The following is a 25,361-nucleotide window of genomic DNA, read 5'->3' on the forward strand; positions in this document are numbered from 1 at the left end:
GATTTGGATTTCAGGATTGATGAGAATGAGTATCTTTTCATTGCTTCCTGGCAATTCATATTTTTATTGGAAAAATGTGTATTTAAGTCCTGTGTTTATTATTTATTTTTTTAAAAGTTGCTTTTATTATATGTCTGTGCATGAATGAAGTTATTTGTGGATGAAGAGCTCCTGGAGTGGATGATTATGAGTTGCCAAGGTTGTCATAGATGGTTATGAGTTGCCTGACGGGTGGTAGGAACTGAATTCAGCTCCTCTCAAAGAACAGCATGTGCCCTTAGCCACCGAACCATCTCTCCATTTTTTGCTTTAAATATTTTAATTTTTATTTTTATGTGTATGGGTGTTTTGCCTGCATGTATGTCTGTGTACCACATGTATGCCTGCTGCCCACAAAAACCAGAAAGTGTCAGATCACCTAAAACTTACAGACAGTTGTGAGCTGCCATGTGGGTGCTGGGAATTGAACCTGGGGCCTCTGGAAGAGCAGCCAGTGCTCTTCACTGCTGAGCCACTTTTCTAGTCTTCCTGTGTCCATTTTTTTTTCTGTTATCAGTTTCTTATCAGATGTCATTTGCAAAACCTTTCTCTCCTGCATTTTCATTCTATTGGTAGTATCCTTGATGTATTATATACACTAATTTTCAGTGTAGGGGTGTGTACATGTTTACCATAGGGTGCACTGCAGGTCAGACGACAACTTAGAAGGTTCAGTTCTCTTCTACCATGTGTGCTGTGTGGCACTATGGAGAGACAGACGTGAGCAAATCTCTGCCCAGCTCAGCTAAGGTATCAACAACAGACCAACGTGGAGATACCATCAGAGTCCAACTTGGTGAAGTAGTGAGGTTACTGGTGCTATTTAAAGGGACGTAGATGAAGGACTATTTACAGGAGAGGAATGACTGAAAGACAGCTGGATTTCCAAAAGCCTGTGCTAGTGAGAGTGACAACTCTTGGAAACTGGAGCCCGGGAGGTAACTCACTGCCGGGCTTGGACATACAGCTCAGTGGTCTGAGGGAATCTGTGTTTCAGGGACTTGCTGAAACTTGTAAGTTTACTTCCTGAGTTTCGAGGAGTCTACCTTTAGAACATACAGCCCTCTCCCCATTAAATGGTCTCCTTGTCAGGACTACAGGTTCATGTCATCATACCTCTCTCTCTGGGCTTTTATACTCTTAACAGCTCACTAGGAAGATTAGCTTGAAACATGCTGTGAATGTCCTGGGAACTGGAGATTGGGTAATTTAAGGCCTTCACTCATTGCATTCTGCCCCAGGAAGTACCCAATAGAGTGTGTCTCAATAAATACTGATAAATTTAGAACTAAGTGAAGGTAAGCCAGGAGTGATGGTGCACACCTGTAATTCTAGCATTCAGGATGCAGAAGCATCATTCTGTGAGTTCAAGGTCAGACTGGTCTATATAGTTTCAGGCTAGCCAGAGCTACATAGTGAGACCTTGCCAAAAAAACCAAAACCAACCAACTAAACAACAACAAAAAACTCAAAACAAGTTTAGTATAATTTCTTATCAAAACTCTGATAGTGTTTTCTGCTAGGAGAAAAGCCATTTCTAAGAATTCTTAAAGAATTTTAAGGATTTCTTTTTTTTTGGAATTTCGAGATAGTGTTTCTCTGTTAAGCAGTCCTGGCTGTCCTGGAACTCACTCTATAAACCAGGCTGGCCTTGAACTCATGGAGAGCCTCCTGCTTCTGTCTCCCAAGTGCTGGGATTAAAGGTGTGGGCCACCACTACTTGGCCTCGGCAACTCTTATAAAGGAAAAATATTTAATTGGGGTGGTTTTCATTTTCAGAGGTTTTGTCCATTATCATCATGGTGCCACATGGTGGCCTGCAGACAGACATGGTGCTGGAGAAGGAGCTAAGAATTGTATGTCTTGATCTGTAGGCAACAGGAAGTGAATGGAGACACTGAGTGTGGCTCGAGCATATATTAGACCTCAAAGCCCATCCGCCACAGTGACACTCTCCAACAAGGCCACACCTACTTCACAAAGCCACACCTCCTCATAGTGCCACTCCTTATGAGCTTATGGGGCCAATTACATTCAAGCCACCACAGTGCCCAACATTGCTCGAGTTCAAGGTTTATGCTGATTTATCCTTTGTCTCTGTCTCTATGCAAAGAAAGGCCTGAAGTTGGAGATAGTTGGAAATTTGTCATTATCTTGCTGTGCCAAAGGAATAGTTCTTGAGCCAGCCAAGCTGGTAAGATCCTTTCCCTTGGCTCAAGAGCCCTTCATTAAGGTCCTTCCCATTGACAAGATGTAGTGACTGCTTTTCTGGGACTGAGAGGCCTAGGCTATGTGGAGTTGGGAGCCAGCCCTTCATTGGCAGTGCTGTGCAGGTCCACCTCTATACTTCATCTAACCTGCGATGCATCAAGTATCACTAAGAAAGAAAAAGTGATGTCAGGAAACCAGGCATACCTTTCACTAAATGTATCCTGGTCTGAGAAATGTTCAGTTATGAAGTAGATGCATCTTAGAAGTATTAGGATACAGTATCCTGATTTATCCACAAAGAGCAGGTGTTTGTAAGCTGAGCATGTCCTCACCACTTCTACAGATTAGGAAACTTGGTGTTTGGGAAAATTAAACAATTAATCAAAGTTGTATAACAGATAGGAGGCAGGACTGAAGGAGTCAGTCCAGAGAGGGCCAACATTAAGATCTAAACCTGTTCCTTTATTTCCACCTTCCTCTGGAGCCTTGAGACCCCCTTGTTTTTCGACACAGCATTTGTTGAGTCAGAATGTGAATGTGACCTTGGCATTGCTCCATTAAAATGTACTATTTGAATAAGGCCTAAGCTCCTGGATGGGGCCTCATCTGACTATGCTTACCTCATGAACTTTGGGGCAGTCTATCAGGCTGCTGCCTTTTTTTTTTCCCTTCGAGACAGGGTTTCTCTGTGTTGTTTTGGTGCCTGTCCTGGATCTTGCTCTGTAGCCCAGGCTGGCCTTAAACTCACAGAGATCGGCCTGCCTCTGCCTCCCGAGTGCTGGGATTAAAGGCGTGTGCCACCACCGCCCGGCCAGGCTGCTTCTTGATTCAATGCTGTGTATCTTCTGGCTGATCCCACCCTTCTGGCTGACTTGCCCTCGACCATTAGGACTGAACTGTTACTTCTTAAAGGAAGCCCCAGACTAAATTAAGTAGTTTTTTTTTCTTTTTTTAAAACTATCACTGTACATCTTTCCACTTAGATTTGTATGATTATCTTTAATTCTGAGAGCTTCCTATACATAAAGATTATCATACTATGTGTGTTTATATTAGGCACACTGTATATATTTATAAATGTGGGTTGGGTGAGAAAGCATCTAGGGGTTGCTTTAATGTATGTGTTCTAAAGACATAGGCTATAACTGGTATCTGTGCAGTCGACTTCTTGGGTAACAAGAATGGTTTGTGGCATGCAAGTAAGTGTTCTGACAAGTTTCCTAAGAAGGTCAATTTGTAATATGACATTTCACAGACTTACAGGACAGAAAGCCATTCTTTCCTAATGCCTGTTACAAGACATAGAACCTTTTTTCCTTTTTTTAAGTTAAAATGACAAATGCTTTTCTTAAGTTGTCTGAAGCCAAAAGGTAGATGAATTGCTATTTTGGGTTATCCCTGTGTGATATACTACCCTCTAGCCTTATTGACTTAAAACAGCCATTTTTTTTTTTTTTTTTTTTTTTTTTATGATTTGCTTAGGATTCCACAAGTTGACAAGGCTCATCAAGTTGACATTACCTCAGATTTACTGAGTCTGCTGAGGTGGCTTTAGCAGCTTGTGTCTAGATTGCCTTAACTGTCTGTACTCAGGGTCTTGATTCTCACTATTGTGTGTACTCATCAATCCGCTCTCTTTGGACAACTGAGGCCTCTTCAAAGCATGGTAGTTGAACTGGGAACCAGATTTTTCTGACAGCAAAAGCTGAGATACTAGAGATCTAAGGTTTAGCTTAGCACGGGATTAGTCCCAACTCAAGGCGAAAGAAGCACACAGAAGCAAGCGTCCCAGGGAGTTGTGTTTTCTTGGGGCCTGCTGAAGTAGTGCAAGGGCCTGAAGTGGTGTGTCCAGCACAGCAGGTCTAAGGCTCACATTGAGTCATGAAACACATTCATGCTCTGGCCCACTCTCCCACCCTTCTTTGCTTCCTGTTCACAGCAGTGGTAGATTCTTTTGCTTAGCTAGGTACCATATAACAATATTCAAAACCTCAGGCTTTAGAGCTGGATGCTGTATGGCTCTGGGAAAATAGTTTCTTTGTAGTGTAAAATGAGAATGTTAGAGTTATTTATCCCAGGAAGTGGTATAAAATTTAGAAAATACCTGGTTTGAGCCCCCCTTCTCCCTCTCCCCCAGAGTTTTAGGGGCAGATCAGATGTGCAAAAGCATGTTCTGGTGAGGGTTGATCCTAGCCTTGGAGAGGCAGCATTCACCAGGTGTGTCCAGCATGGGCCTGGCTCTTCATCCTTAGAAATCTCCCGTTAGAGGTGGCTGTTGCTGTCCTTACCATACTTGGAGAAGTCATCTGTCCTGAATGCCACAGGACCTCTTGGTGCTAATTTGCCACTGTACCTTGGTATCTGGCAGGACTCACTGCCTTGTCTTAATGCTGAGTATCACAGCCATTGGAAAAAAGTACCTGCATGACTTGAGGCTAGGCCCACTACTCCAGATGGTCTTTCTGGTTTCTCAAGCCTTGGGGGACTCTTTTTAGATTGGATAGGCAAGAAAGCCACTGTTTTGGAGTCCCTTCTCTCCTATCCTTTAGCCTTTGGGTAAGTGTGATGTCAAAGAAGAGCATGAGCATGCCAGTGTGGCCCCAGGTAGAGCCTTTCTGCTCTTCCTCACCTTACTTTCAGGATGTACCTTCCTTTATGACACTGTGCAGTTTTTTTTATCCTTTTCTTTTTCTTAATTTTTTAAAAAACGAGTGTGTACATTTGTGTGTATATGTATGTATGATTGTGTGTATGAATGTATCTATGTTTGTATACTCTTGTATCACAATGTGTGTCTGGAGGTCAGAGGACAACTTTCCGAGTTGGTTCTCCCATTGTGTGAGTTCTAGGGATTGAACTCAGGTAGTTAGGCTTGGTGGAGAATACTTTTACCTGAGCCATCTTGCCAGTCCATGGGTTCCTTGCTTGAAGAGTAAGACAAAACTGATTAAGAGCTGCTGTGTCTGGAATCTGGGGGAAGACTGACTTGCAGGTCCTCTCACCTCCAAGTGCACCCACTGCCAGGTCTGCTCCTTGAGAGCGATCTAGAGTGTGAGCTGTGTGGGGGCTCACAGCATGACGCCCAGGAATAAAAGGATAGCCCGTGTCAGAGACAGTGAGGGCCAGATATGATGTGTCCAGTGTACAGGCTAGTTTTTTAACAGTGTGTGTGTGTGTGTGTGTGTGTGTGTGTGTGTGTGTGTGTGTGCGCGTTTGTGTGTGTGTGTGCACATGCGCGTGCGCACTTGTGCACCTGCATACCTGCACCTGCATGGCTCCAGAAAGTCACCAAGCAGTTGCTTTTTAGACTTGTCCAATTTTGGTAGAGTTCTGGCTCTCAATTAGCCTGGAGATCACTGAGGAAACTTGGGGGCCAGGCAAGGGCTGCCAGTATGATGATGGGGGTCTATTGTGTTAGCTTTTGTTAATTTGGAATTCAGCATTGGAGACCATGGAATGAACATGTAGTGTGATTTCCAAAGGTTTCCATTTGTGTTTGACACACCTGCTGTGTAGTGGCCTTGTATAGCTGTTTCTTCCACTACCACTTAGTGACCAGTAAGAATGAAAATGTATTTCTCTGTGTTGTGGGAGTTCATGCTTGATTTGATCATACAGACAAGACTCTGGAAGATGATGCCAAGAGGCATCACCAAGGACCTATATTGGTTACTGCCTTTGAGTACCACATTGTATTTTCCACACTGGCATAAGGGTTTACAGCTTTCCCTCAGGTGCATACTATAGACTCCCACCACCTTACTCACTTCAGTCATCTAGAGCTAATGACTTTTCATCCCTCGTCTATAATAGTAGTTGCTGATGCTCAGTTGACTATCACATTTCTTTTTTTTTAAAATTTTTTAAAAATTTTAATTAAAAAATAATTTATTTAGTTTATATGCATTGATGTTTTGCCTGCATGTATATTTGTGTGAGATGTCAGATCTTGGAGTTACAGACAGTTGTGAGCTGTCATGTGGGTGCTGGGAATTGAACCCGGGTCCCCTGGGAGAACACCAGTGCACTTAACCACTGAGCCATCTCTCCAGCCCCCGACTGTCACATTTCTAATCTGTCACTCATAGATGTAGTATCAACCCAGTAGCAACTACTGAGTCTCATGAAGCTTTTGTACTTTTGGCCTTGGAAGCAGACCAGGGCGATGGACAAACACCCACTTGGTACAAGGCCCTTAGATTGCCTTCCACAGACTATGTGGTTTTGGTTTCTTTGCCTGACTTGGTCTACCCTGCAAGCCATAAATTCCTCAGCCAGGCTTGAGTCCAGAGGGACCCTTTGTGGTTTCTGAGAACCTCCTTTAACCCTTTACCCTCAGGAACTGAACAGCCACTTTAACAGAGGTCCAGAGAGAAGTGCTGTGTTGTTGTATGATACTACTCCTTGGAGGGATGTGAGCAAATGTCTACTTACCCCATATAGGGAACCAATGGCCATACAAAGTAAGGATATCATCAAAGTCCAAATTAGTGAACCAGTGAGGTGTTTTTTTTTTTTGGGGGGGGGGGTGTTTACTTACAGGAGTATGGATGAGGGGTTGCATACAAGATTATGGAAGACTCAAAGACAGCTGCATCTCCAAAAGCCCACCCAGCATGGGTGACAGCTTATGAAAGCTGGAAACCTGGAGTGCACTACCCAGCCTGCAGGCAGCTTGACATGGGGAGAGTTTCTCTTCCAGGATCCTCAGTTGGTCTGAGCCTTTTCTAGGCAGCTTGGCTAGTCTGAAAGTCTCTCAGTAGGCCTTACTGGCTTATATAAACTTGGGGAGGAAGGGAGACTGTGTCTGTTAGTTTCAGGAGTTTCCTGAAGTTTTTATTATGTACTTTGTAAGTTTTAAGAAGCTTCACTCCAGTATAGAATGTTTCATCTCCCTTCAGAACATTCTGAGTCGTAAGAGCTTCCTTCCGAGATTGAGTGCTTTGTCTTAGGGAATTGCTCCACACTGTGTGTGTGTAGTACAGACTTAGAGGACCACCTTGAGGAACCAGAAGGGAAGGGAGAGCCCTAGGCTTTGATGAGCCATTGGGCCTGCTCTTGACAGCCAGCCAGTCAGAAGGTTGGAGAGTGCCCTTCTTTCCAAGCTGTTAGTCAAGTAGAGACCCACATGATAGGGAGACGTCCTCAGGTCACAGGAGCTTGTGACTTGAGCTCTTATTGCAGACAGTTCATAGCCTTTATATATTCAGGTCCCTCAGTGATGACGTCCTGATTGATGACGTCCTGCTTCTCCGTTGGGTTTTCAGCTGTCTGGTGTTGCTTATCGAGTTGCTAGCAGTTTTGGCCAACTGAAGCTGTTAGATCTCTCCGTTCTTAATCATAGTTTTAGCTGTAGCCTGTTGTTTTGTCCTTAGGTGTAAAATTAGAGATGTTATTTGAGTAATCAATATTAAAAAATGAGAGTTTGTTGTTGTTTCCCAGTGAATAAATGCCAAGTTAGATGTGTTTTTCTTTTTTTCCAGGCAAGCCGATATTTTCAGTTGATATTCACCCTGATGGGACCAAGTTTGCAACTGGAGGACAAGGTATGTTTCTAGAGTGAACATCACATCCATGTTATCATGCTCTGCTTCTCCTGGTGACCCATGGTTAGCTGTAAAGAGACAGCTTCCCTTGCAATTTGGCTGTGACTTAGTTTAAAATGCACAATTTGAACAGGTTAAATCATAAACTTTTCTGAGCTGGATATGGTGGCATAGGCCTGTGATCTCAGCACTTGGAAGTCTGGAAGATATGAATTCTAGGCCAGTCTAGACTACAAAGTGAAGTACTACTTGAAGATGAACACTTTTTGGGGTCTGTAAGATGATCTTATAAATATTGTGAAGCTGGCTTATCATTCTAATTACTATTTTTTTAATTAAGTTAAAATTAGAATGAATTTGTGTTCCTACACCCAGAGTTGTTAGATATAAATTGGCAAGAGGCCCCTAGACAAAGATCAGCTACAGAGGCAAGGATTCTGTCAGTATTCTATTTAGTTGAAAAGAGGAGTGGATGGCTAAACTGTGCCTATTTTCTGGACAGAGTAATTTGACTGTGTTACTGAGAAAGAAAGAATGCCCAGAGCATTTAAAAATATCATCCATAGTATTATCAGCATGCTTATTCAGCATCTATTGTAATATTGAGGTAGCATGGTTCTGTTTAGAAAGACAACAAACACCATTTTTATGCCAGGAAACTAAGCTTTTATTTATTAAGAAGTGGCATTTGCTCAGGAACCCCCATCCCGCACCTCCAGGTGCTACAAGGTGGGTTCATAGTAGGCCATTTTGCCCAGAGACATGTGCAAGGAGGTTGTGGTTGAGGAGGCTTTTTTCTCAGGTCTAGGAGAAATATTTAGGCAATATTTTTATATACTGGCCAAGAGGAAGTTTCAAGCATTTTGTAATCACTTTGGAACATCCATTCCAGGCCATTCATTGCTTTTTTTTTTTCCTTTCATGACTTGTGTTATAGAGATGGAAAACAAAGAAAATTAATTAGTAAAATGTATAGATAGTTTTTTCAGCACAGCTGGCATCAACTTATGACCCTCCTAAATTCCCTCTTTTGGTTGATCTCCATCTATAGGTGACTGCAAAGGGCAGATAAGAAGGTAATGAGCCCTTTTTCCTGTGTTCAGGGCACATTTCAAATTTGGGTCTCAAAGCGTCCAGTCAGTTCTGGAAACAGCCACCGGATCCAGGCAGCACCTTGAAGGGGAGGGAGACCCTGGTAGGGACTGCACTTTTCTCCTTTTCCTCAGTGCCCATGCACAGACCTGAAAGGGGCCTGGATAGTGATGTTTCTTCCTCTTTGTTTTGTAGATGAGGAGTCTGTGTGTTCTGGGTAGGAATGAGAACCTCAGAGGCCACGCAGGGGCTCTGTCCCTCCTAATGTGTAGTTCAGTCAGAGTTCTTTTCAGGCTGGCCTCAGCTACTATTAAATCCCCTGTCTTTTGGATCCCTGTAGGTCCTTGTTTTTTTTTCCTCACCTTTTGTGTCATTTACATTAATAATTCAGATAAGTCTGCTTAGATCTAGTCAAGTATGATTTATAGAAACTAAATGAGCATTTTCTATAGTTCATGTTATCAATATCAAATTTCCACTCCTTGCATATTGAGCTTTTTTTGCTCCTTCATTCCAGGGCAGGATTCTGGGAAGGTTGTGATCTGGAATATGTCTCCAGTCCTCCAGGAGGATGACGAGAAGGATGAAAGTATTCCCAAGATGCTTTGCCAGATGGACAATCACTTAGGTATTACAGAGTGGCCCTTTGCAGGCTTTGCGTGTTGGCAGAGTGCCCAAGGTTAGCACATGTGTTTGTAATTAGAAAGATAAGGCCCCGTGCGGCGTTAACTCCCCCGGCCTGCTGTCTGAAGGCACAGATGTTGGCTGCACACCTGGGTGAGTTATTCGGCAGAAGACTCGGCCCGCCCACAGAACCATCTTTGGACAGTCTGCAGGTACCTCTGGTGATTTCCTGCTCATGAGTCGTTACTGCCTGATTCCATGGGGCTTTGGGGCCAGCGACCTGGACACAGCAGTGTTCTGGGGAAGGGACACGAGACAACTCACCAGATGTCTCAGATTGGTGCTGTGTCAGTAAGAGTCTCTGCCAGGACCCTTTAGAGTGGAGCAGTGTCATGGTTTCCTTCCCTGTTGTATGCAGTGCCTTAGTCCACTGACAGTTACCAGTGTTTGGATATTAGTTCCTTCCTCTGCTTTGTGTGTTCTTACCCTCCCAACAAGCCTCAGAGTCACTGGGTCCAGAACATAAGTTGCTCACAGGCTATGCATTGGCTTCAACTTTATTAGGGTCCATCACATTTCATATCTCCTGAAGATTGAGCTGTGTGTACTCCTGGAGGCTCTAACCTAGTAGAAGCCTGGGGGCCTTCTGCTGGACTTAGTTTAACTACACACAGAGTCAGTCAGTCTCCTGTGCTGAGAAGTTTGGAAAATACAAATTTAAAAGGTCTGGCACTGGATAATTGAGGTTATTCAGAGCTATATGTTCTACCCAGAAGCTTCTTGGAAAATTTTGGAAAAGGCATCTTGGCCTTCCTATTACATGTTTCATTTTGAGAATAATCCCTGTTGAAATTCATCTCATCAATAGACAACCCTTTGGAAATAATGAAGTTTATTGCTGTTCATAGAAATAAGCCTCTTACTGTCTGTTTCATTGAGCACAATTCTCAGATTATACATATTTCCCCTCCAGACTATTCTGGTCATTTGTTATAACACAAGATTAATGTTAACTGAATTGTTTCTCTGGGACTCTTACATAGTAGATGTCATAAATAGGTTAGGTAGTCTTATAAACCTTTTACTTCTTACAGACTCTGTATAATGCAAATGGGCATGCCTATTGGATTTTCATCACCTTATTTTTTTTTCTTCCCAGCATGTGTGAACTGTGTGCGGTGGTCAAACAGTGGGATGTATTTAGCTTCTGGGGGAGATGACAAACTGATTATGGTGTGGAAGCGGGCTACGTAAGCATCATTTTCCTTTTTCACATTTAATTTTTAGAAGCTTCTTTGCTGGTCTTTATCAAAGTCACCTTTCCCATCCTGGCATAGAAGTCCCAACATTCTAAGTAGCAAGGAGTTCCCATAGGTCAGAACGAAGCCTGATGGTGGACGAAGCCTGATGAGCGAGTCGGAGGCTTCCATTCTTCCTGCTGGTCAGCTGCCCTCTGGTAGATTTAGCTGAGAAGGAAGGGTTAATCCTTACAAAGCTGTTGGCATAGTGGCTTGTTTCGTTATTCAAATAAAATTTTACATGGAACCTTCACTTACAAACATGGCTAAAATTTGCTGGAATCGAGGCTGGGAATCCAGAGCCCACTTTTCTTTGCCTCATTTTGTGGTAGTCTTCTCTTGCGGCACCTCCTGCTCTGCACCCAAAATGAACCAAGGATCATCTGAGGAAGTTTTTTCTTTATCCATGAGCAGAGTGGGTCCTGGTACTGTGTTCCACAATAAGCTTTCCATGTGACTCTGGGCCACCCAGGCTGTGCCCTAGACCTGGCATCATTATTCAGCCAGAGTAACCATGGCCGTGGCTTTGAGAGCAGAGTCATGCTGTCTTCTCGTGCCCACTTGACTGCCTCATGAGCTGACTGGGTAAGTGTAGCTGTAGAGCAAAGGGTGTTTATAGAGGCTGTGGACATGGGCTCCCGCTTTCATACTCCAACAAGAGTTAGTAATGTGACTCTTGGGATCTTTCTTTCTTACTTTTAGGTCAGAGCGTTAATACATTATAAAGCGACTTAAAAAAATTGTTCTTTTTTTGAGTTAGGCATAGTGGCTTCTGCCTGTGGACCTAGCTACTCAGGAGGGACTGGCTTGAACCCAGGAATTTATTCTGGGTAACACAGTGAGTGAGACACCTTGTCTTCAAATAAAAATATAGTTGATATTCTTTTTTTTTTTTCTTTTGAGACAGGGTTTCTCTGTGTATCCCTGGCTGTCCTGGAACTCCCTCTGTAGACCAGGCTGGCCTTGAACTCAGAGATCTGCCTGCCTCTGCCTCCTGAGTGCTGGGATTATTATTATTATTATTATTATTATTATTAATTTTTTTAAGGACGGGCTCATGTAGCCTAGGCCCTTGGATGACCTTGAATTTCTGACCCCACTATCTCTACCTTCTGAATGCTGAGATTACTGGTATGCATCACCATGCCTGGGGATTTATTTATTTACTCATTTGTGATACCCTATCTTAAATAGCCAACATAAATAACATTTAGTATACAATTTTGAAATGTAAAAGATAGAAATCTTTCGTAGTCCCACTACCTAAAGAAAGCCATGGTTAAGATTTTGTTCTTTTTCTAGTATATATTCCTTTGCTCTAGTCCATGTGTAGAATGTATGTTACATGTATTTTTTACTCTCTGTAATGGTATCATATTGTAGATGATATCCTCTGGTATGCTTCTTTCACTTAGTCTGTCTTGAAAAATTTTCTGTTCAAGATTTGCAATGGCTGAGTAGCATTTTACAAGTGCACGATTGACCTTGTTACCACCTGTGCCACACCTTTTGTATAACAGCCTGGTGCTTTTAGCTACTATCTGGTTTTGCTTTTTTTGTTTGCTATGATAAACTGTGCTATAGGGAACATCCCTGAGCAGCACGTGGAATACTCCATGAGTGCATGTCTCATGCCTCTTTCACACAGGTACATTGGGCCCAGCACTGTGTTTGGCTCCAGTGGTAAGCTTGCCAATGTGGAGCAATGGCGGTGTGTCTCCATCCTTCGGAGTCATTCAGGGGGTAAGTGGGCTACTTGTTTGTGTAAGTGAGTCCCTGGTAGTTGCCTTAGCAATCTTTAGCACCTTTATGTCCCTTTGCTACTGTTTGGTCCTTAATGTACTTTCTGGGATTTCCCTATCACCACTTGTCCCTTAATTGTCGCCAGTGTTTATGCAGTCACTGGCTCTACCACCTGCCTCTACCTGCATTTAATTACCAACACACACTGTGATAGCATGTAACATACAGCTTCCAGCCTCTGTTGTTTATTCTGCAGGAGTACCTTCACTCTTGGGTCACTGAGTCCATAAACACATTTTATTTATTCCTAAGAAACAAGCCTGTAGGTACCCATTGGAAAGTGTCTATTTCTTTTTTACATCTATGCATCCATACATTAATTTGTGTGTGTGAGCTCATATACCACTGTAAACATGTAGAGGTGAGAGGACGATTTGCCTGAGTTGGTTCTTTGTTCTACTATGTAGGTTCTGGAGAGCAAAGTTAGGTTGTCAGGCTTGATAGCAAATAACTTTACCTGCTGAGCCATCTCACTGGTCCTGTTCAAAACATGACTTCGAATATGTTTATAAAATGGTTTAAATAGGCTTAGTTTGGAAAGAGTCAGATTTTACAGATTTAAGCTGAAGAGGAGGAAGATTAGTCTTCAATCAGCAGATTGCGAACAGTATAAAGCCTGTGCACTTTAGAGGTACCAAATAACGTGATCCACATGTGTACAATTGAGACTTCTTTGAAGAAGGCTGTGGTTCAGCCTAGTAGGGACTGTGGGCATCAGAAAGGACAAGGCTGGACTGGGTGTGAGTATCGAGGTGGAGGCCTTTTGTTTTATTTTTAGTTTTTAAAACCATAGCTGGAAAAAAAACAAACCAAAACCAAAACCACAGCTAGTCTTCACAGGTACTACAACAGGGAGCAGCACAGTGAGTTGTTAAGAACATTGAAAGAGAAGTTTGTCTGACAGCTCTGGGGAACTTGTCACAAAGCTACAAGGGCCTATGTCATTGGGAAGGAGAGCAAAGAATGGGAAACCAGCTTGCAAAAAATGAAGGAGGGTGGTACAGATCCTGGATAGGTGCTTACACAGTGGTGTTCCCTATTGAGACACTAAGAAAACAGGCTTGTGCAAGTGGACATCAGTTCAGTGTGGATGGATGGGTTTGAGGGGTTGGAGTGTGGATGGATGGGTTTGAGGGGTTGGGGAAGAAACACCAAAAACAAAACAAAACATGCCGTTAGGAATGAGCCTTCACTAATAATAGATGCTCAGCCAATTCTTGTAACTTTAAGTGTGAATAAACTCATTTCTTAAAAATATTTTTTGAGATTATTTTTATATTGTATGTATGGATATTTTGTGGCATGTTTATATGTGCACTACATGTGTACAGTGCCTGTGGAAGCCAGAAGAGGAATGTTGGATCCTCTGGAACAAGAGTTAGAGGTGATTGTTAGTCACATTGTGGGTGTTGGGAATTGAACCTGGGTCCTTTGGAGTTGCAGCCAGTGCTCTTAACTGCTGACCCCTCTCTCTAGTCTGCCCTGCTCCCTCTCTAAAAGATATTACTTTATTTTAAATTATGTGTTCAGGCCAGGCATGGTGGTACATGCCTTTAATCTTAGTACTCAGGAGGCAGAGGCAGGCAGATCTCTATGAGTTCAAGGCTAGCTTGATCTATACAATGAATTCCAGGCTAGCTAAGGCTACACAGTGAGACCCTGTCTTAGAAAAACCAAACCAAACCAAAAAACCAGACAAAAAGAAAAACCACCCACTTACCCACCCACCCACCAACCAACCAACCAAAAAACCAAAATAAAAATAATGTGTCCATGTGTGGGTATGCACATGTGATTGCAGGTGCCCTTGGAAGTCAGAAGAGGGCATCAGACTCCCTGGATCTGGACTTATAGGCAGTTGTGAGCTGCCCAGTGTCGTGCTGGGAACTGAACTTGGATCCTCTACAAGAGCTGTATATGCTCCTAACTCTTGAGTCATCTCATTAGCCTCCAGAAGGAGAAATGAATTTTTTTGTTTTATTTTGTTTCATTTTCTTTTGAGACAGGCTTCCTTATATAGCCCTAGCTGTCCTAGAACTTACTGTGCAGACTGGTGGGCCTCAGACTCAGAGAGATCTGCTGGCCTCTGCCTCCTGGGTGCTGAGATTAAAGGTGTGTGCCACCACCATCCTGGCTAAATTCATCTCTTAACAACCAAAGGTTGAATCTTAGTGATTGCACATCTGTGAAAATGAAAGCAGTAACTGTGTATTACAGTTTGATAGCAACAAAAATGTGCCATCTGCCCTTACTACTTCATACAGTCCTACAGGGAGTATAGTTGGGCCTCACTGGAGCTTGGCATAAGTACCCAGAAGGTAGGATGTCAAGTGAGGATTGTCATGGGGCCTTCACCTGAGACTCAGGCTGAGCTGTGATGTGAGCATCTCTCCTGTGCCACCACCTCTGGGCGTCCTTTGGTTGGCTGCCTTCAAGTGGCAGACTTCTTACTTCTGTTCACTGGTTCTTAGCAGGTCTGGGCAAAACTGCCCAAGAAGGGATGTTAGTGAAAAGCAGAGATAAATGAGTAAGAAGGCACTGGGTCTTTGAAAAGCAAAAGGTGAAAATATATACTTGACAGGTTTAACGAGGAGGAAAAAAAAGAAAAAGACAGAATTAGGCTGGGCAGTGGTGGCACATGCCTTTAATCCCAGCACTCGGGGCGGAGGCAGGCGGGTCTCTGTGACTTTGAGGCCAGCCTGGTCTACAGAGTGAGTTCCAGGACCGTGTCTCAGAAACAAGCAAACAAGCAAGCAAAACAACCCCCCAAAGAAACAAACAAACCCAAACCCAAAACCAAGCTCAGTTTTTAAATTGATTCTCTGTGAGAAAGTTGGAAAACAGTAAACTGCAGGATGGGTTGTGGTTGTGATCGCTGCAGTGGTTGCTGACCTAGGCCTCATACATACTCCCTCCTGCTGAATTCCCTAACCTTTTCACTTTAGATTTTTGAGATGTGTCTCACAATAGTACCCAGGCTGGGCTTGAACATACTGTTCACCTGCCTTAGTCTCTCAAATTGCTGGGATTATTAGCTCCCAGTACTCCCAGCTCTAAATTACTTACTAATATATTATTTCAAGTTTTTGAGAAACATTGTATAGAATTGTAGAAGAATTCAGGGAAGGTCATGTTACACTGAACATGGAGTGGATATACATGTTCTGTATCCATGCTGAACAATGGAAAGGATGTCATTCCCAGAATTCTGAGATGTCTGTTTGCAAGGAGGAAGGTTTCAGAGGTTGGTTGTGGATGTGCTGGTGAGAATTTGGAAGTAGGAGTCCTGAACACAAGTAAGAGATGGAAGGTTTGAAATAGTGAAACCATGAAGAGAGGATGAGATGAGTCTAGAAAGTCTGTGAACTTTTCCTAGTAAAGGAGGGCAACACATTGAGATCCTGAAATGTGCACTCAAACACTAGCTAACCCTGTGCTGTCTCAGATACTGGTTGACCATCCTCCCTTTATTCTTCTCTACCCACTCCCCACTTCCTGACTGTCTTAAAATATTTCATTTTGAATCATTATAGTAGTCATTCCTTATGCATTTTCCTTTATAACTAAGGATGGCACCACTTCCAGAATAAAGCCTGAGCGTTGGCTTAAAAAAACAAACAAAAACCAACCAAATAAACACCTGTGTTACAGGGCTGGAGAGATGGACCAGTGATTAAAAGTGGTTACTGCTTGCTCTTCCGGGGGGGCCCTGGTTCACTCCCCAGCACCCACATAGTCCTGCTCCAGGGGATCTGATGCCCTCTTCCAACAGCTGTGGCTTCTGTATGCATGTGGTGTACATAGATACGCATAGGCACAGGTACATACCACCATCAATCAATACATATTTTTAAAACCCCTGAGTTACAAAGCATGCTGCACTAAACCCAGGCTTCTCTGCAGCTCTGCTTTGTGGTGGCTGGAAGAGCTTCCCTGGCAGTTCCACACTCACTTCTAAGTTACAATGGTGATACCTAAAACTCACATTTATGTAATTCTCTAAGTTAAATGAGGTAACATGAATAAAATACCTCCCAATTGCAATGTGAAAATCAGTTTGGAGATTTCAAATGATTCTTCAGGATAATGGGAGTCATGAATAATTTAAAAATGCAAGTCATCAGAATGCTTTGTTTGTAGAGAGCTAATCCAATTTAAATTCATTTTTAAAAAGCAGTGATTAATTTGGTGGTCTTAGGACTTTTATATTTTTATATGAATTTTGTATTCATTCTGTTTTTGTAAAGAAATGACATTGGCAGCTGGGCATGGTGGCACATGCCTCGAGACAGGCAAATCTCTGAGTTTGAGGTCACCCTGGTGTACAGAGTGAGTTTCAGGACAGCCAGGGCTACACAGCTAACCAACCAACCAACTAACAAGCAAAAAGAATGACATTGGAATTTTGATGCAGGCAGCATTGAATCTGTAGGCTGCTCTTGGTAAGGTGGCTATTCTAACGTTCTTCTAATCCACAACCATGAGAAGTCTGTCCATCCTTCTTGGACGTCTTTCTTCAGTGTTTTATAGTTTTTATTGTAGAGGTCCTTACCATCCTTAGGTTTGTTCTCACGGTTTGTTGTTTCTATGTTTGTAGCACTATGAATCGGATTGTTTTTCAGATTTATTTCTTACTGTGTTTGTTATTATTATATAGGAAGACTACTGATGTGGGATGTTTAGTTTTGTATACCCTACCATTTTGCTGAAAGTAATCAGATCCAAGAATTTACTGGTGAATAATTTAAAATCTCACACATAGAATAATCTGTAAATAAAGATGCTTTGGTCTATTAAAAAAGTGTGTGTGTGTGTGTGTGTGTGTGTGTGTGTGTGTAACAATTAAGCAGACTATTTACTGGCATAAAGTGAGGATTGATTTGGACTTAACAACTGGGAAGCCGTTAGTTGTTTTGGCAGTTGTAAGTTTTGTTGGTGGCATTAGGTTAAAGCCTGTTGGAGATGCTCAAGAAAGACAGAGACTAGAGCTGGATTGAACCAGGCTGACTTGTTGGGAACTGGTGAAAATGGGTAAAGGCAGGTAAATTGGTAGAAGGAATGCATTCTTGGGAGGCATCCTGGACTGCTGTTAGGGTTGAGAATGAGATGGTGTTGCTGATTGGAGTTGGAAGCTTGGAATCAAGATAAAGGGTATTTGAATAATCTGTCTTGGAGGATTCTCAGCATGGCTGTGGATATGACTGTGGTAGAAACCAAGGGGTCAGAGGAGTTTAAACAAGCTAGTGCCTTTGTGTTGGAAGAATTGTCCTCTTGGAATTGCTAGAACGATTATGGGAGTAGTGACCAGAAATTCTATCATAAGGGTGGGGTTGGGCTGGAAACTTAGGCTTGTTTATTTTAGCCAGAGGGAGAGGAGTGGTATATACAGTTTAAAGACAAGCTCCAAATCTGGAGTCCGAGAAAATTATTACAGGTGTAGATTCTCTGAGAAGCTAGACACAAATGTCAGACTAGCCAGTGGATAAATACTACTTACAGCTGAGAACATTTGCAGTGTGAGCGTTTGACACATTGTAAGCCTTGGATAAAACAGCACTGAAGAGGCTACGCTGTCTTGAAGAACTTTGTATAACACACGACTCATCTCTTTTCAAAAAGGGAATAGATTCTCTTCACATGTCCTATAGTAACCACTAAGCAATTTATGAAGTTAATGTAGAGCCTCAATAAATATACCATACACCCAAATAAATAGGAGATAAACACTAGATAATTAAGCCAGGAGAAGATAGAAGTGAGTATTCATCAGATCTCTAGCCAAAGGGACATTTTTCAAGGTTAGCAGAAATAGAAGAAAGTATAATGAATAGTGACAGACTACTTTATTAAGATCCTACAATATAAGGGCTGGAGAGATGGTTCAGAGGTTAAGAGCCCTGGCTGCTCTTCTAGAGGTCCTGAGTTCAATTCCCAGCAACCACATGGTGGCTCCCAACCATCTGTAATGTGATCTGGTGTCCTCTTCTGGCCTGCAGACAGAACACTGTGTATATAATAAATCTTAAAAAAAAAAAAAAAGATCCTGCAGTATGGGAACTGAATAGATGATGATGGTAAATAATATATGTGACATTAGTCTAGAAGTTGCTAAGAAAATTGTATCTGTTTTCTGGGTTCCATTTGACCACATCACTGTGTAGACCAGGCTGTCTTTGAACTCAGAAATGTGCCTGCCTCTGCCTCCTGAATGCTGGAGTTAAGGGGGTATACTACCTTGCCTGGCTTCTGACAACATCTTTTCTGCTATAGAGAAACATTGGAACGTAGTGTCTACTCCTATAGAACTCTAAGCTCTTGTTTTCTTCATCAAGTAGACACTGAATTCAGTTACGGTAACATCCACTGCTCAGAATGATTTCAGTAGACAATCATAAAACATGAGCAAATTAAGACTACTTTAGATAATAGATTTCCCTTTATTAAAAAAAGGTACCTAATAAATTAGGAGGAAAAAATGGTCACAATCTTCATTGCTTTTGAAATAGATGTATGTAGGAATGTAAAGGCACAGAAGTCTTTTTTCCTTTTCTTGAGACAGGCTCTTGATATCTAGCCCAGGCTTGTCGTATCCACTATGCCTGGTTCATAGAGGGCTTTGAAAAGTAGCCTACAGAGCCATGGGCAGTGACAGACATTTGTCATCCTAGCAGCATACTGAGTTGAAGACTGCATGGGTTACAGAACAATATCCTGTCTCAACAAAACAACCCGACTTTGGGAGTTAATGTTAAGTATTAATTTAGGTGTATTTATAGTAATGAATGATTCTATAGTAGATCATAGAGTAAAATAAAGGAAGCCGTGAAGATGTCCTAGGCAGAGCATGAACTGAAGCATGCTGGTATATATGAATGGTGATCTATCAAACACAGTCAATAAAGGGAAGTCTATCAGGCTGTCACTGAAGATAGAAAAGCTAGAAAAAGTTGCAATAGAAACTTTGAATATTTTTCTCCTATCTTGAAACAATTTCTGCATGGAAAGGACTATGTGGCAATTAACTGTACAAGGCATTGATGTTAGAAAAATAGGTAAGACCGCATTCCTTACACCAGGGCAAGATAAGAATGGTCATTGGCACCAACACAGCTGACCGTTGTCAGTGTCTTGAAGTACCTGGTACTGTTCTACTGCAGCTTTTCACATCCTCACAATATTCTTAGGAAGGTAGGATTTAAAAATAAAATCATTGTTTTACAGGTAAGAAAACTGAGTCACAAAGAAATGAGTGTTAATACGCTGGACACAACAACTCATATTCATAATCCCAGGACTTGGGAGGTAGAGGCAGAATGATCAGGAATTCAAGGTCGTGTCTTCTCTGGCTATGTATCTAGGGTAGCTTGAGCTGTGTGAAACCTTATCTCAACAAACTAGAAGGGAAGGAAGGAAAGGAGTGAAAGGAAAGTGAGAAACAATGTCACTTGGTTCTGTTGGGACTCAATAGGGAAAGGATATTCCCTGTAGATCAGTAGTGGGGCTGGCCTCCATGACATTTGCATGGTCACATGCTCTTGATTTGATTGTGTGTTCTACTGCACACTGTCTCATCTAGTGCTGAGAAGCTGAAGAGCAGCTTTGAGGCCACAGAAGCAGGAAATGGCAGGTTACACATGGGCTTGAAGCCACATGACCTGGAAGTTCTCACAGGCTGTGTCCTCAGTTGCTTTGTAAACAGTGCGGTGCACTGTGGTCAGTTTAGTGTATGATATTCACTGCCCACTGAAAAATGTTAAGTAGAAACTTTTTTCTAGTTTGGCAAAATAAAAGTAGTTGTTATAGTCTCAGGCTAAGAGTGTCCATTAATGAAAACTCCAGGGTTAGTTGGCCTGGCCTACAGAAAAGGTTGCTGCTAAGTGCCCACCATCACCAGTGCATACCAGGTAAGAGATTTTACCATAGCACCTGTCTTCTTCCAGATGTGATGGATGTAGCATGGTCTCCCCATGACGCCTGGCTAGCCTCCTGCAGCGTGGATAACACTGTCGTCATTTGGAATGCCGTGAAGTTCCCAGGTCTGTCTGGGGTTCCCCCTACTGGTTAACAGCAGAAAGGGGCTATTGCCAACAGTGATGCCTATCTGTTTGTGTAGCAGGTTTGGGATGGGGAATGGATTGTCTGCGTTTTTAATCTGCATCACAGAAAGTTAAGTGGTCAAGGATTTGTGTGTCTTGTCAGCAACCAAGTTTTGTTATTCCTTATGAACTATATTTGTTCAATGTTTAAAAAGAGATTTATGCTGAAGAAAAACTAGCTGAGTACTAGCTTGACTGTTTCAGAGTTCATGAAGGTGGCATGTGGACAATTGGCATTGAGAGATTGCTGGCACTCCACAAACACTGTGTGCACCTTCTGCCTCAGCTCAGTTGCTATCTCTGAGAAACTATCCAGCAGATGTGGGCTACTACAAACTCAGTTTTGCAAGAGAGTAGCTTTTTTTGTTCCTTATATTTAAAATTATGAGATGTTGTATAATTTGGTGTAGTTTTATAGTTTATAACTAGTAAAATATTTGTCACAGCTGGGCATGTGGTGCTTGCCTTTAATTCCAACACTCAGGAGGTGGAGGAGATGAATCTCTGAGTTTGATGCCAGCCTGGACTACAAAGAGAGTTCCAGGACAGCAGGACTACATATCCCACATGGTTCTAGAGCCCATTTTTGCCGTGGGATAAAGCACATCATCTGTTGAGTGGATTCAAGTCATTTTAATTCTTTCTGAAAGTTACTGCCACTATGTGTAGGGACACTTGTTTCTACCTTAAGAGGGGCAGTTGTAGAGTGGTATGGCATTGACTACAGATCTGAAGGAGCATTGTGTTTTCAGCATTGACTTCCAGATAACTCACTTAAAAGACCTTTTTGAACTGATAGGCCTGCTGCTTCTGGGGGCTGTCCAGGAGGCTCACATCAGAATTGCTTGAGAGACCTTCCAGGTTACAAGTATCTGTGCCTGCTGCAGATAAGATATGGGGTCAGAATTGGCAGCTGTGACTCCAGCCTGTACTGTCATTGCTGTTCCTTTGTGGGGGTGTGATCCCCACATGTGTTAGCTCATGCTGGCCTGTATGATGCAGACATTTCTTCAGTTTTTGTGTTGGTGGAGGTGAAATATAGGGCTATTCTGCGTGTATTTAGGGGTGGAGATTGGTCAAGATAGACTATTCAGGTCCATTCCATGGGCCATTACAACTTATGTTTTGTATATAGTGTTGTTTTTCTTATAGATAACACCTGCTCATATTTTATCTTTTTTTTTTTTTTTGGCTTCTTCACAGAAATTCTTGCAACCCTGAGAGGTCATTCTGGCTTGGTGAAAGGGTTGACTTGGGACCCTGTTGGTAAATACATTGCCTCTCAAGCTGATGATCGAAGCTTGAAGGTATGGAGAACGCTAGACTGGCAGCTGGAGACCAGCATCACCAAACCTTTTGATGAGGTAACTGAGGACAGTCTAGAGCTTGGCCTCAGCCCCTGCTATACTTCTTGAGAAGAGAGGGAGCTAGCCATAGTCCAGGCCATGTGGGTGCATGCAGTCTAGGGGTCTGAGCTTTGGGTTAATTAATGAGTTAGGTGATAGAAATCTTTCCTTTTTGAGAAACTGTTCAATGGCTAGCTTTGGCATAAAAATATTTTATTATATTTTTGATTAACATACAGTCTCTTAGGTTTCATTCTAACATTTTCAAACATAGTTTATTGTTATTGATCTTCCTCTTGCCTGCTCCCTGATTTTCATGCCCTCTCTTGTAGCCTTCTACTTCTGGTAGCATCCTTTCTGCTCCCATGTTTTGCGTTTTGTTGTGTTCCACTTCCTTAACAGCTCTTTTTCCCATCTTGTGATCCCCTTTCTGGTTTCATGACCCATATTCTCACATTCTCTGTCTCTCTCTGTCTCTCTCTCCCTCCCCCAAAGCTGGGATCTATGTCTAAGAGAGAACATCCAATATTTGTCCGAGTCTAGATTACCTTACTTAATATAATAATTCCCAGATCTATCAGTTTTTCTGCAAGTTTCAGAATTTAATTTTTCTGTACAGCATAATAAAGTTCCTTTTTGTGTAAGTATATCATATTTTCATCATATGTTCATAATAATACCATATTGTCCATTCATTTGTTCATGGACATCTGGGTAGTAAGTAATGCATCAATAAACATGGATGTGCCAGCATCTCTGTGGTAGGGTAGAGTTGGGTACATGCCCAGGAGTGATAAAGCTGGATCATATAGTGTTGTATTTTTTAATTTTTTTGAGACACCACTGTATTGATTTCTTTTTCTTTTCTTTTCTTTTCTTTTCTTTTCTTTTCTTTTCTTTTCTTTTCTTTTCTTTTCTTTTCTTTTCTAAAAAAGATTTATTTATTATGTATATAGCATGTATGACTGCAGGCCAGAAGAGGGCACCAGATATCATTACAGATGGTTGTGAGCCACCATGTGGTTGCTGGGAATTGAACTCAGGACCTCTGGAAGAGCAGTTAGTGCTCTTAACCGCTGAGCCATCTCTCCAGCCCATGTATTGATTTCTATAATGGCTGCACTACTTGAACCCCATCGGCATTGAATAAGGGTTCCTTTCCCCTATATCTCTATTAGCATTTGTTACTGTCTCTGTTCTTCATGATAGACATTCTGACTGGGATGGAATCTCAAAGTAGTTTTAATTTGCATTTTCCACAAGGCTAAGGATAGCACACACTTTTTATTTTATTTTATTTTTTTTTCGAGACAGGATTTCTCTGTGTAGTTTTGGTGCCTGTCCTGGATCTTGCTCTGTAGACCAGGCTGGCCTTGAACTCACAGAGAACCGCCTGGCTCTGCCTCCCAAGTGCTGGGATTAAAGGTGTGCGCCACCACCGCCCGGCAGCACACACTTTTAAAAGTATCTAAAAGTATTCTTTTTTTGAGGTCTCTCATTTTATTAGCCCATTTGTTTTTTGGCAGTTTTCCTTTTGGGGGGGGGTATTTAGTTTTTGCTGTTCCTTTTAAAAACTTTTTAGACATTTATCTTTGACAGCTTTATACACATGTATGTTTTGTGTATGCACTTGCCTCTCTCCTACTTCCTTTGAACCTTCTTTCTAACTTCCTCTTCCTTTATTTTTGGTCTTTTTTTTTTTTTTTTTTTTTTCCAGTAGACCTTTGGGTTTAGTTTGGGTTGTTTGTGTGAACATGGCATGAACATGGCTGTTGGGTTATTCACTGGCTCCTGGGCACCATACCAGTGGCTGTACTTCTGAAGGAAAATGGCTTCCCTCCTCCAGCAGCCGTTTGCAGCTCTTTATATGTTCTGGATAGTAACACACTGTTTGAGTAATAGGCGGTAAGCTTTCCTCCCGTTCTGTAGGCTGTCTTTTTGCTGTGCTGATAGTTTCCTTTGCTGTGTAGAGCTTTTTGATCCCATTGGTTAATTTTTGGGGCTGTTTTCTGTTTTATTAGACTATTTATTGATAGATTTTAAAGCTAAAGAGAACCTTATAGCGACCCTGTTGTGTTGTGGCCTGACTTGTGGGCGAAACCCTTTCTTATCTTGGGGAACTTCCATAAGGAAGTTACCTTATGGAATGGCCATGTGGAGGAGGCTCTCTTGGTAGGTTATTGGTTGTGCTTTTGCTTTGTCTGTTGACATTGCAGTGTAGGCTAGCTGACCTCTGTTGGGCAGGATACAGTTTGTACCATGTGGAGGGAGATCAGACTGCAGTAACTTCTCAGGTACTCTACTGTCTATTTGCATTCTAATTTCATAAGGAATCTGAGTTGAAGATGACTGTTACTCATTAGACAGTAAGTGTGTTTTGTATGTAAAGCAGTACTGGGTGTAGGCAAATAAAAATGGATTGTGATGTTGTGTCTCCCCTTGATGCTTGTTGTCCATGAGAAAGACAGACATTCATGTGAATTGTACATGTATTGAAGGTAGTGTCCACACTACAGAGATAGTAAGGAAGGCGGTTATGTCAGAGAAGGCTTCCTAAAGCATGGGACAGAGGAGTGAATATTTGCAGAAACAGTTTAGTGTTTGCTTACTGGCCATCGTCAACTCCAGTAAGAAACTTAAAATCCCATACTTAGCTCCCCCTAAATCAACACCGGCCACTGGGCTAGGTCTAGGACTAAGGCTGGATTTCACCTTCCTTGCCTACAGCTGCCTGGTATAGTGGATGTGTCTATCACATCTAGAATTTCTAGAAGTCTTGACTGCTGGACGTGGGCTTCTGTGAGCTGATTCTTAGACTGGCTGTAGGAGGGCCCTGCATGCCAGTGAGGTCTGGCAGTGCCCTGTGGCCTCTCCTGTAGCCATGCTGCACAGAGGGGGAAGGAGCTGCTCCCACTGCAATGGGTCCTGCTCTGCTACTCTGGGACCATGAAAGAAGATCTTAACCCTGCTCTTGAAGGCTGACCTAGGCCAACCTTGAGTTTTTTTGTAATAGTAATCCTGTGAAGGGATACCTGTTCCAACCTTCAGGCTAACACAGGACTAGTGCCCTTTTGCTGTGCCTTTTATAGTATAAGGACTGTACAAACCTCTTCTCCTTCACAGGTGTCCTCACCATTCTTGAGGTGTGGAGATAACCTCAAGGGAGTGGGTAGCACATTACACAGGTTCCTCTTTGGCTTATGGGTGTCTGTGGGTGCTTTTTTTTATTGTAGCATTTTTTGAGGATGCTTTGTAGATACTCTGTGCTGGGGCTAACCAGTGCTAGACAGAACTAGTAGGCCAGGG

The 25,361-nt window shown here is 42.3% G+C and overlaps 1 protein-coding gene across 1 annotated transcript in view; it reads left to right on the forward strand.

Moving 5' to 3' along the window:
- Window positions 1-25,361, forward strand: part of LOC131922958 (protein HIRA) — an 89,761-nt gene that overhangs the window by 11,220 nt on the left and 53,180 nt on the right. The window contains exons 2-7 of the mRNA XM_059277833.1: window positions 7,734-7,796; window positions 9,406-9,516; window positions 10,672-10,762; window positions 12,459-12,553; window positions 20,554-20,649; window positions 21,913-22,073. Coding sequence (XP_059133816.1) covers window positions 7,734-7,796; window positions 9,406-9,516; window positions 10,672-10,762; window positions 12,459-12,553; window positions 20,554-20,649; window positions 21,913-22,073 — 617 coding nt within the window. The remainder of the gene's footprint in view (window positions 1-7,733; window positions 7,797-9,405; window positions 9,517-10,671; window positions 10,763-12,458; window positions 12,554-20,553; window positions 20,650-21,912; window positions 22,074-25,361) is intronic.

The sequence above is a fragment of the Peromyscus eremicus genome, chromosome 12 (assembly GCF_949786415.1).
Source record: "Peromyscus eremicus chromosome 12, PerEre_H2_v1, whole genome shotgun sequence".
NCBI lineage: Eukaryota > Metazoa > Chordata > Mammalia > Rodentia > Cricetidae > Peromyscus > Peromyscus eremicus.